General features: G+C 41.2%; 1 protein-coding gene across 1 annotated transcript in view; it reads left to right on the forward strand.

The window, feature by feature from the left end:
- Nucleotides 1-8756: 8756 nt before the first annotated feature.
- LOC307119594 (F-box/LRR-repeat protein 7) overlaps nt 8757-14226 on the forward strand; it is a 91829-nt gene continuing 86359 nt past the window's right edge. The window contains exon 1 of the mRNA XM_079805953.1: nt 8757-8854. Coding sequence (XP_079662079.1) covers nt 8818-8854 — 37 coding nt within the window. The 5' untranslated portion in view covers nt 8757-8817. The remainder of the gene's footprint in view (nt 8855-14226) is intronic.

Raw genomic sequence — 14226 nt, forward strand, 5'->3', positions numbered from 1 at the left:
ACTTCTCTTCTCTGACGACGAGGGCGGGGCATTCCTGTCACCAGTGTTGGGGAAACGCATTACAAGTAACTTGAGTTACGTAATATTACTTTTTCCAAGTGACTAGTAAAGTAACGCATTACTTTTCAAATTTACAACAAAATATCTGAGTTACTTTTCACATTAATTTGACTGACAGCTCTCCCGCCCCCATGTGGAGAGAAGTGTGTGTGTGTGAGTGAGAGTGTGTGTGTGTGTACATGATGGTTATTGTAGTTCTCGACTAAATGTGAGCATTTATTTATCTCACTTGCACAATAAAGATTCTGTTCTTCTCAAAATGAATAAAATCAGTCAAATGCAAAATCAGAATACTATGTAAACCTCCAATAATTAAATGTTAAACAAAACAACTATTTTTATGCATAATCTACCTTTATATTTAATTGACCAATGTCTTGCTGCTGACCTTTGATGATGAAAATTACTAGATTTTTGTTTTTATTGGTAAAACTTTTCTCCTGCGTCCTATTCTCCATTATCCAGAGCTGCGCCCTCTAGTGTTCATGAGGGAATCTGCATTTTTACCTCAGCCTGAGGCGCATTATTTACATTTTGGTATGAAGAGGTCTTTACAAAAATATAACTTTTTTAACTTTTTAAAAAAAGCAAGCCCAGCCCAGGTGAGAAAAAGTAACGCAAAAGTAACGTAACGCATTACTTTTCTTAAAAAGTAACTAAGTAACTCAATTCGTTACTTTTTAAGGGAGTAACGCAATATTGTAATGCATTACTTTTCACAGTAACTTTCCCCAACACTGGCTGTCACTCACATGAGATCCACCAATAGCAAACCACAACTGTCCAATTAAGCCCCGCCCTACATTTTTGTCCCAAAAGCCGTTTCACTTGAATATACATCACAACGGGAGAGAAAAGAGTAAAAGAGTCTAGAATGCGGGTTTATCACACAAATTGATTTTAAAGTCAAGAAATCAAAGCCGTTCCTGGTCATCTTGTGTACGGGACACCCTTAGTATTAACTAGCCAATGCAAGTAAAGATTGTTAGTGAATGCACAACATGTGCCAAACATCCTCTCAAATCCGTAATGAGAATCCTTTATGAATCTGCGGTCAATGAAAGAGAAGCTTCAGTGTCGCCCTGCAGTTTTCTGCCAGATGGTTGAACATTAATTTAACATTAAAGAAACAGATGGTCATGGATATTTATGAAGTTCGTTTCTGCCACAGAATTTAAAAAATATATTAAAGGTAATTGTACATTTTCTCTTTTTTTTTTTATATTTTAAAAATTGACGTATTTAATTTTTTTGCTTCATTGGAATGGGATGACACTTGGTGACTACATTAGCTACACACACACCACACAGACACACACACACACACACACACCACACAGACACACCACACAGACACACACCACACAGACACACACCACACCACCCACCACACAGACACACACACACACACACACCACACCGACACACACACCACACAGACACACACCACACACACCACACCACACCACACAGACACACCACACAGACACACACACACACACACACCACACCGACACACACACCACACAGACACACACCACACACACCACACCACCCACCACACAGACACACACACACCACACCACCCACCACACAGACACACACACCACACAGACACCACACAGACACCACCCACACCACACACACACCACACAGACACCACCCACACCACACACACACCACACAGACACCACACACACACCACACACACACACCACACAGACACTACCCACACCACACAGACACCACCCACACCACACACACACCACACAGACACCACACACACACCACACACACACACCACACAGACACCACACACACACCACACACACACACCACACAGACACACACACACACCACACAGACACCACCCACCACACAGACACCACACACACCACACACACACACACACACCACACACACCACACAGACACACACCACACAGACACACACCACACACACACACACACCACACAGACACACCACACAGACACACCACACAGACACACACCACACAGACACACACCACACACACACACACACCACACAGACACACCACACAGACACACCACACAGACACACACACACACCACACAGACACACCACACAGACACACACACACACACACACACACACACACCACACAGACACACCACACACACACACACACACACACACCACACAGACACACCACACAGACACACACACACACACACACACACACACCACACAGACACACCACACAGACACACACACACACACACACCACCCACACCACACACACACACACACACCACACAGACACCACACACACACACCACACCACCCACCACACAGACACACACACACACACCACACAGACACACTACACAGACACACACACACACACACACACACACACACACAGACACCACACACACACCACACCACCCACCACACACACACACACACACACACACCACACAGACACACCACACAGACACACACCACCCACACCACACACACACACACACCACACACACACCACACCACCCACCACACACACACCACACCACCCACCACACAGACACACACACACACACAACACAGACACCACCCACACCACCCACACACCACACACACACCACACCACACACACACACCACACACACACCACACACACACCACACCACCCACCACACAGACACACACACACACACACACAACACAGACACCACCCACACCACACACACACCACACACACACCACACACACACCACACACACACACCACACCACACAGACACCACCCACACCACACACACACCACACCACCCGACACACACACCACACACACACACACCACACACACACCACACCACCCGACACACACCACACCACCCGACACACACACCACACACACACAGACACACACACACACACACACACACACACACACACACACCACACACACACCACACCACCCACCACACAGACACACACACACACCCACACCACACCACCCACCACACAGACACACACACAACACAGACACACACACCACACAGAAATGTGTTTTAAATGCCCTATCTCTATTATAACATGGAATTCTGCTTTAATTGAAAAATATGCATGTGTATTATTATCAATGGGGAAAATGGCTGATACAAATTTGTATAAATATTGCATAAAATCCTAAAACATTTTCAATAATAAGTTACATTATAAGGCGAAGAAGCCAAGTGTGACCCCTAAACAAAGAGGACCAGAGGGTTAAGAGTCATGTGCGATTCTTGTTTTTGATTATTTGACAAATAATCTCTATTATAATTTATCCTAGCAATTATAATTTTGCTAAATGCAAGTGCACCATTTACTGTATTTTATTTGGGAGCAGACCTGCAATATTCCATCATGCTATAGTCAATATTATAGTCGGACACTTAACTGTAATTAAAAACGAGGCTGATATTAAATAACAAAATATCCAACCAAGTGCCGTTAGCTAAGAGCATTTTATTAAATTGCTTTTTGCAGCTTTAATGAACATTTTCCGTGATAATGTGAAGCACATGCAGAACCTCCAAAGTTCAGTCAATAAAGCTCCAAATGTCACATCTGTACAATTTAAGGACAAAACATTGTTAAAAGCAGTGCATACAGTGACACTTATAGCTTTAATATAGTTTGCCAGCTGTATTACTGTATAAATCTGGACACAGATGAGCTCTAGTAGTGTTCGGCAGTTATACTGTTCAACAAAATAGACAATTATTTGACAAGAATGAACAACATATATAATCATTAGATCATATAAACGTGACTGTAGCACTTTACAAAGAGCTTAGCCATAGAATAAACTGGTATTTCATGCAGAATGCATTGATTTGTCAACGATTTCTTCTCTTGTTGTTCCTGATGAAAGTACAGTAAACGCGAAGAAGCCACGCCCACCGATTAATTGATGAACACGAACACACTTACATTGTGTCGCACTACAACACACAGCGTTAAAGGGTTAGTTCACCCAAAAATGTAAATTCTGTCATTAATTCCTCACCCTCATGTGGTTGGACACCCGTCAGACCTCCGTTCATCTTCAGACACAAATGAAGATATTTTAGTGTAAAGCTGATGCTGAGAAAGGCTTCAGATAGGCCTCCATTGGCATTCAGTACATTTACACTCACAAGACCCATAAAAGGCACTAAAAACATCGTTACAAAGTCCATCTCACCACAGTGGCTCTACAATAATTTTACGAAGTGACGACAATAGTTTTTGTGCGCAAAAAAAATCAAAATAACGCCTTTATCCAACTTGTTCTTGTCTTCCGCGTGTGTCTCCACGACGCATGCGTGAGAATATGACGCAGATCCGGCGTTCGGGAATCCATGAAATGCACACTTTAGCCCCATTTTGAGAACTACGCCGAGACCTAAAGCACGATCAATGTAGAATTCAACAGCTGAGATACGCGCGTCTTCCTCTGCTCGTAAACAAATCTCTTCTGGGTCATGTGTCCGAACGCCGGATCTGCTCATATTCTCGCGCATGCGTCGTGGAGACACACGCGGAAGACAAGAACAAGCTGGATAAAGGCGTTATTTTGATTTTTTTTGCGCACAAAAACTATTGTCGTCGCATCGTAAAATTATTTTAGAGCCACTGTGGTGAGATGGACTTTGTAACGACGTTTAAAGTGCCTTTTCTGGGTCTTGTGAGTGTAAATGTACTGAATGCCAATGGAGGCCTATCTGAAGCCTTTCTCAGCATCAGCTTTACACTAAAATATCTTCATTTGTGTCTGAAGATGAACGGAGGTCTGACGGGTGTCCAACCACATGAGGGTGAGCAATTAATGACAGAATTTACATATTTGGGTGAACTAACCCTTTAACTTCAGAATTCACGTCATTTTATTGCAAAAAATAACTCAAAATTAAGTGAGTTTTTGCTTAAAATAACAAAATGATCTGCCAATGGGGTAAGCTAAATAATCTTGTTTTCTGTTTGAATCAAGATTATTTTGCTTACCCCTTTGGCAGATTATTTTGCTTATTTTAAGCAAAAACTCACTTAATTTTGAGTTATTTTCCCCCAAAACAAGACAAAAACTTTTGCTTGTCTAGTAAATGCTTCTTAATGTAAGATTTTTTTAGATATTTGGACTGAAAGACAAAAATACTAATTAAGAAAAGCATTTTGTTGCAGTGTGCCACCTTTGGGAACTCTGGAGAGTGTCCCGATCACACCGCCTCCTTCAAAGTGTGTGTTTTTTGTTGACTGCAATGTTGTGCACCTCATCCTATAAAAGGAACAAACATTGTAGTGTAATATCTGACCTTTAATCGTTGCGCGTTCTCTCCAAGTCTCAGGTTTCACAGCCCTTTTCAAAAGCACATATTGAGCTCAAGTTTTCCTCCTGTGGTATCACATCTGCACATGTGTGTGTGTGTGTGTGTGTGTGTGTGTGTGCCAGCCTGCATCAATAGAGCCCCAGAGACAGGAAGTAGATAGCGTTCTTGGGCTGCATACCGTGGAGGCAGAGCGTTTGGCTGTAAAGGCGTTCTCCGGCTTGGCATTTGACCCTGGTCCAGACAGCCAGCAGACCTCGGATCGGTGCCATGCAAGCCAAACACAGCAGCTTTCTCAAACTCACTGCCAAGAAAAATAACGTTTGTGCAACTCAACATGTTTTACAGACTCTGCGTTTGATCGATGGATAATAAACGAATACATAATTAACAACAGCCATTGGGATCTAGAAAGAGCTTTTTAAAAATGTGTGGTCCGAGAATAAAGTATAAGCTCTTGTGATATTCACCTTTGTCATGATAGGACTTTGATAAAGAGAAATGTTGCTTTCTGAAACAATAACTGTCCGCCCAGCACAAGCATAAGGAACTTTGTATTGTCGCTACATCGTGAAGGTCAAGGGCATTTACTGAGTTATGGAAGTAATTCCTCGACAGAAATACTGTGTATGTTTCCTGTTTGTTCATAGTAAAGGGTTTCCGCTAACAGTCCCAAATGCACAGGAAGTCTCCGTAACAATAGAGCACACAGTAAGAGCGCAGACCGGTCCTGCCACTGATATTAATATTTATTTTATTAATGGTCCACACGGTTAGCAATACTCAATTACTGATGCATCTGTAGAGCGCAGGGTCAACGGTGCTCCTTTCCCTCATCTTCACAACTATAGCTTGCCTTCTCTGAGCCACTTCTGCATTGTTGGTGTGTGTCTGTGAAGTCAGTTTCCCACAAAATCACACGTTACTGAACTCTGAACACACTCCACTAAAGTCTGACAACCACAGAGAGATTATAATAATGCAATGCCATTCATACATGCTTCAGAGTCCAATACTCTTCACCATATTATATTATAACATATTATATCATGCTATATTATATTATAAAATACTGTAACATACTGGATCCAACATGAGGATCCAAATGCGTCGTAGTCAATAACAGGCGAAAGGTCGAAAACAGCAAACAAGACAGGAGAGACAGGCAAAAGAGTAAATCCACAGAACGGGCAACTAATCCAAAGCCAAGAGACCAGAAAACAGGGAAACCGCTCAGAAATGCAGCGATACGACTAACAAGACTTTGCAGTGAATGACAGAGTGAACATATAGGCACGGGACATGTGGTAAATGAGACACAGGTGTAAACAGTGAGTGCTAATGAGTTCGGGCAAAGGATTATGGGTAATGTAGTCTATGATGGAATGCCAGTCCAGGTTGGAGTGCCCTCTGGTGATGATCACGAGCACTCACACTGGTGAACTGTGACAAATACATTATAATATTATATTATGCCATATTATATTATAAAACATTATATTATATTATAGTACATTATATTATATTATATAATGCCATATTATAATACATTACATTATATTATACCATATTATATTAAAATACATTATATTATATGATATTAAATTATAATACATTATATTATATTAAAATAAATAATATTATGCCATATTATATTATAATACATTTATTATATTATATTATATCACATTATATTATGCCATATTATATTATAATACATTATATTATATTTTGCCATATTATATTATAATACATTATATTTTATGATATTATATTATAATACATTCTATTATATTTTGCCATATTATATTATATTATAATACATTATATTATATTATATTTTATTATATTATATTATAATACATTATATTATATTTTTCCATATTATATTATATTATAATACATTATATTATATTATGCTATATTATACTATATTACATTATATTAGATTATGCCATATTATATTATATATTATATTATGCTATATTATACTATATTACATTATATTATATCATATTATGCTATATTATATTATATTACATTATATTAGATTATGCCATATTATATTATATATTATATTATGCTATATTATACTATATTACATTATATTATATCATATTATGCTATATTATATTATATTACATTACATCATATTATATTATGCTATATTATATTATATTATATTATAATATAATACATTATATTATATTATGCCATATTATATTATATTATAATACATTATATTATGCCATATTATATTATATTATATTTTGCCATATTATATTATAATACATTATATTATATTATGCCATATTATATCATATTATATTATGCTATATTATACTATATTACATTATATCATATTATATTATGTATATATTATATTACTTTATATAATATTATATTATGCTATATTATATTATAATACATTATATTGTATAATATTATAATACATTATATTATATTATGCCATATTATATCATATTATATTATGCTATATTATACTATATTACATTATGTCATATTATATTATACTATATTACATTATATTATATCATATTATGCTATATTATATTATATTACATGATATCATTATATTATGCTATATTATATTATATTATAATACATTATATTATATTATGCCATATTATATTATATTATAATACATTATATTATGCCATATTATATTATATTATAATATATTATATGGTATTATATTATAATACATTATATTATATTATATTTTGCCATATTATATTATAATACATTATATTATATTATGCCATATTATATCATATTATATTATGCTATATTATACTATATTACATTATATCATATTATATTATGCTATATATTATATTACATTATACAATATTATATTATGCTATATTATATTATATTATAATACATTATATTGTATAATATTATAATACATTATATCATATCATATTATAATATGCTATGCTATATTATATTATATTATAATACATTAAATTGTATAATATTATAATACATTATATCATATCATATTATATTATATTATGCTATGCTATATTATATTATATTATGTTTATTATGCCATATTCTCAGTCTCGTGTGGTCGCATTGGAAGTGAGTTAGTTTCTCTCTCTCTCTCTCTCTCTCTCTCTCTCTCTCTCTCTCTCTCTCTCTCTCTCTCTCTCTCTCTCTCTCTCTCTCTCTCTCTCTCTCTCTCTCACACACACACACACACACACACACACGCACGCACATCAGATCTGTCGGAACCGCCCGCTCGAGCTCCGCTTCTCTGGGATAATGTGTCCCTCAGAGGAGATGTTTCTCTGCAGTGTGAGGAGCGGCTGGAGCTGAGCGGAGCGAGCTCGAGGACTCGGCCCGAGTAACAGCAGCTGCTCTGGGGGAGAGACTATGAGTTCTTCAGGATGGGAGCGAACAATGGCAAACAGTGTGGAAGTGAAGGTATGTCAACTCCACGAACTGCAACTTTCATGCCATGCATGGCTACAGATCTTATTCTTGAGCATCTACAATCGGGATATTTCATGCACTGGTGTCTTTCGGTCGTAATAATAATAATTTGTAATGTAGAAATATCAATGCTGCTTCTGATGAGTTGTAATAAATTAAGCCAAATGTGATCATGTTGTCTCTCGTCTCAACTGAAAAGGAGCGTTGTGCATGTGCAGCTTTGTTATTATTATTATTTTTTAAATAAGGTTATTATTATTTTGTAATGGTCAAAAGTAGAATTCATGAAGAAATTGTACATGGAGTATTAAAGCATGGCTACATTCCTGAGATGTGGCTAGTGGTTGAAGCTGCATATGTAATTTCATTTTACTAACACCCATAAAACGTAGGATTTCAAAAATAATACCTGACAGATGCCACAGAAATCCCCCTGAGAGGTGACACCTGTCAATCACAGAGCCAATCACAATCTGAAGCTCACGCGCGTTATGAATAGAGGCTGCTTTAGGGGGCGGGGTTACCTGTAAACGTCTGGACTACAGCCACGCCCACATGTCATACCTGCTACACTCTAAAAATGCTGGGTTAAAAACATAGACTGTAAAAAAATATGGACGTAGTGTCCGTGACGTCACCCATAGGATTCTGATGAGCCGTTCTGAAGCGCAAAGTAGAGACGAGCCATCTTGGCAGCGCGTCATCGCGCGTCACTCCCGGATAACAGAAAATGGGCAAAAAGGCGGGACGTGGGCGGAGCTTAAGTGACGCGATGACTAACAGACAGCAGATAAATGGCTATCCACCTGTCACTCGAAATGGCCACGCCCTTAATTATGCTGAATTTTAAGGCTTTATATAATGTAAACGAATGAGTTATAAAAAAAATTCACCCCCCTCACAGTTGTCATGAAGGGCAAAATGAGCCGTATAGACCAAAAGCACAATTTGTACCAGGATGTAAACATGTTTTATTCTGCTCTAAAGTTGGCCATTTTAACATGGGGCTCAATGAGATTCTGCTCCTTCTGGAGCCGGTCCCTAGCGGCCAGTCGATGAACTGCAGTTTGAGGCACTTCCGTATTGGCTTCAAGAGAAACTGCGGGAGGAGCCGCTTGGTTAAAAAACAACCCAAGTTGGGTTGAAAATGGAAAAACCCAGCGATTGGTTTTTTTTAACCCAGTGAATGGGTTAAATGTTTGCCCAACCTGCTGGGTAGTTCTATTTAACTCAACTATTGTTAAACAAAATTACTGTATTGCTTGCTTAAAATGAACCAAAAGTATGTTGGAAGTTAACATTTATAATGTTTAATAAATTAACTAATAAGTTTAATGAATAATAATTAAACATTAAACATTTATTAAATTGCTTGTTAATAAATGTTCACCTTTTGATTATTATTGTTGCCTCTAGTAATTATGTGTCTAATTTTTAATTTCCAACCTATTTTGGGTTCATTTTAAGCCAGCCATATAGTCATTTTTAAACAATAGTTGAGTTAAATAAAACTGGCCAGCACGTTGGGCAAACATTTAACCCAACCGCTGGGTTAAAGCAACTCAATCGCTGGGTTTGTCCATTTTTCAACCCAACTTCGGTTGTTTTTAACCCAGCATTAGTGTATCAACCACACCCACCACCACTGGACACAGACCACGCCCACCACCACTGGACACAGACCACGCCCACCACTAGACACAGACCACACCCACCACCACTGGACACAGACCACGCCCACCATCACTGGACACAGACCACACCCTTCACTGGACACAGACCACACCCACCACTGGACACAGACCACACCCTTCACTGGACTCAGACCACGCCCACCACTGGACACAGACCACACCCACCACCACTGGACAAAAACCACACCCACCACCACTGGACTCAGACAACGCCCACCACCACTGGACAAAGACCACACCCACCACTGGACACAGACCACACCCACCACCACTGGACAAAGACCACACCCACCACTTTGTACAGACCACGCCCACCACCACTGGACTCAGACCACACCCACCACCATTGGACACAGACCATACCCACCACCACTGGACTCAGACAACGCCCACCACCACTGGACAAAGACCACACCCACCACCATTGGACACAGACCACACCCACCACTGGAGACAGACCAAACCCACCACCACTGGACAAAGACCACACCCACCACCACTGGACTCAGACCACACCCACCACCACTGGACAAAGACCACGCCCACCACCACTGGACTCAGACCACACCCACCACCATTGGACACAGACCACACCCACCACCACTGGACTCAGACAACGCCCACCACCACTGGACAAAGACCACACCCACCACCATTGGACACAGACCACACCCACCACTGGACACAGACCACACCCACCACCACTGGACAAAGACCACACCCACCACTTTGTACAGACCACGCCCACCACCACTGGACTCAGACCACACCCACCACCATTGGACACAGACCACACCCACCACCACTGGACTCAGACAACGCCCACCACCACTGGACAAAGACCACACCCACCACCAATGGACACAGACCACACCCACCACTGGAGACAGACCAAACCCACCACCAATGGACACAGACCACACCCACCACTGGACACAGACCACACCCACCACCACTGGACACAGACAACGCCCACCACCACTGGACAAAGACCACACCCACCACTTTGTACAGACCACGCCCACCACCACTGGACTCAGACCACACCCACCACCATTGGACACAGACCACACCCACCACCACTGGACTCAGACCACACCCACCACCACTGGACACAGACCACACCCACCACCATTGGACTCAGACCACACCCACCACCACTGGACACAGACCACACCCACCACCACTGGACAAAGACCACACCCACCACCATTGGACTCAGACCACACCCACCACCATTGGACACAGACCACACCCACCACCACTGGACTCAGACCACACCCACCACCATTGGACACAGACCACACCCACCACCACTGGACAAAGACCACACCCACCACCATTGGACTCAGACCACACCCACCACCATTGGACACAGACCACACCCACCACCACTGGACAAAGACCACACCCACCACCACTGGACTCAGACCATGCCCACCACCACTGGACTCAGACCACACCCACCACTGGACTCAGACCACACCCACCACTGGACACAGACCACGCCCACCACCACTGGATTCAGACCACACCCACCACCACTGGACAAAGACCACACCCACCACCACTGGACACAGACCACGCCCACCACAACTGGATTCAGACCACACCCACCACCACTGTCCTCAAACCACACCCACCACCACTGGATTCAGACCACACCTACCACCACTGGACTCAGACCACACCCACCACTGGACTCAGACCACACCCACCACAACTGGATTCAGACCACACCCACCACCACTGTCCTCAGACCACACCCACCACCACTGGATTCAGACCACACCTACCACCACTGGACTCAGACCACACCCACCACTGGACTCAGACCACACCCACCACTGGACACAGACCACGCCCACCACCACTGGATTCAGACCACACCCACCACCACTGGACAAAGACCACACCCACCACCACTGGATTCAGACCACACCCACCACCACTGGATTCAGACCACACCTACCACCACTGGACTCAGACCACACCCACCACTGGACTCAGACCACACCCACCACCACTGGACACAGACCACGCCCACCACCACTGGATTCAGACCACACCCACCACCACTGTCCTCAGACCACACCTACCACCACTGGACTCAGACCACACCCACCACCACTGGACTCAGACCACACCCACCACCACTGGACTCAGACCACACCTACCACCACTGGACTCAGACCACACCCACCACCACTGGACTCAGACCACACCCACCACCACTGGACTCAGACCACACCCCACCCCCAATATGACAGGAAAAAAACATGACCATTAGTCCGATTGAGTTGAAAATTGGCATGCAGTGTCTTTGTTCAAGGTGCCATGATTGTATGTGAGGACATTGGCGTTTCTCGAAAAAACATGGCCGCCATCGGCAAATTAATCCTATTAGACAAGGTTAACAGAGGCCAATCGGTGTTTCACACATCCACACAATATGCATATCATTTGATAGAACTCTTCATACAGAACCACTTTGCCTTAAGAACCACTGCTGTCAATCAAATCATTCATTAAATATTTGCGATTATGTAAAAAAACTACTTTTGCAAATTAGTCCTAGGATTTTCGCTCAACCTGAATAAATCCAATGCAGGACAATTCTCTGAACTCTCTAGATCAATAATTATCCAAAGAGTTGAACTTTACCCTTTGAGTAGATATAACAGGGTGATATAACAAATAATATACTCAAAAGCCTCTAAATCCTCAACGAAAGCTTGGAACTTTACGAAAATATGTGAGCACATGCAGCATTTGACTCTAAAGAAGCATGCACACTTTAGGGAGATCGGACCATAGGTGACGCTTTAACTGTTGAATTAACTGTAAATTGCCTGTATTGGCTGTAAATGGTCTTCTCCATCTATGATCTGTGGTTTCATGCTTGCTAAATAAAACAATATCTTTTTATGCGTATGTGCTTAAAGGCCTTAAACGCTTGAACCCTGCTCACAGCTATATTTATTTGTGTAGTTTCATATGGTTCCCCTGGTGGCACGAGTAGATGTTTTAGTGCAGATCCCAGAAGTAACAGCGGATATTTACAAACAGTCAGGTTTTTATGATGGCGTGGTGCAGATGTTTACGCAGCTTTGAAAACTCAACACATGTGGGTGTGTGAATATATTCACAGTCAATGGCCTTGTTTACATCTGCCATCCGCATCTGCCATGACCTGATCTCTAATGCATCTCCTGTGAACACGTGAGATTGGATTTATTGGGGGGGATGTCACACTACTGTACATCGGTGATGAAAAAAGAAAGAAATATGTTATTCTATTCAAGATGAGTATCATTTTAATCAAGCTCTTTGTTAACTGAGATGTTAGCTGTCTTTCTCTCTGTGATTTTATTAAACCGCTTGGGGTTCACTATGCAAGTGCTTGTGTGTTCATCCAACAAGTTGGCATTTTCTTTTAAAGAGTGTGAAGCAATTACAGAAGTTTGGGACAGAATGTCTTCGGACCACCGTGATCTAAGCAGGTGCAAAGTATTTTTTGGAAAACAGATGCTCAAAATTCCCTTCTCGTTCAACTGTTTAAACACAATAACACACTCTCTTTCCTGTAGTAATATGGTTATGTGATTATGTGTTGATAGTGCTTAAAGGTGTCATGGACTGGCTTTAAAAAAAAATTATACTGTTGTC

This window comes from Gobio gobio, assembly GCF_949357685.1.
Source record: "Gobio gobio genome assembly, chromosome: 23".
Taxonomy (NCBI): Eukaryota; Metazoa; Chordata; class Actinopteri; order Cypriniformes; family Gobionidae; genus Gobio; species Gobio gobio.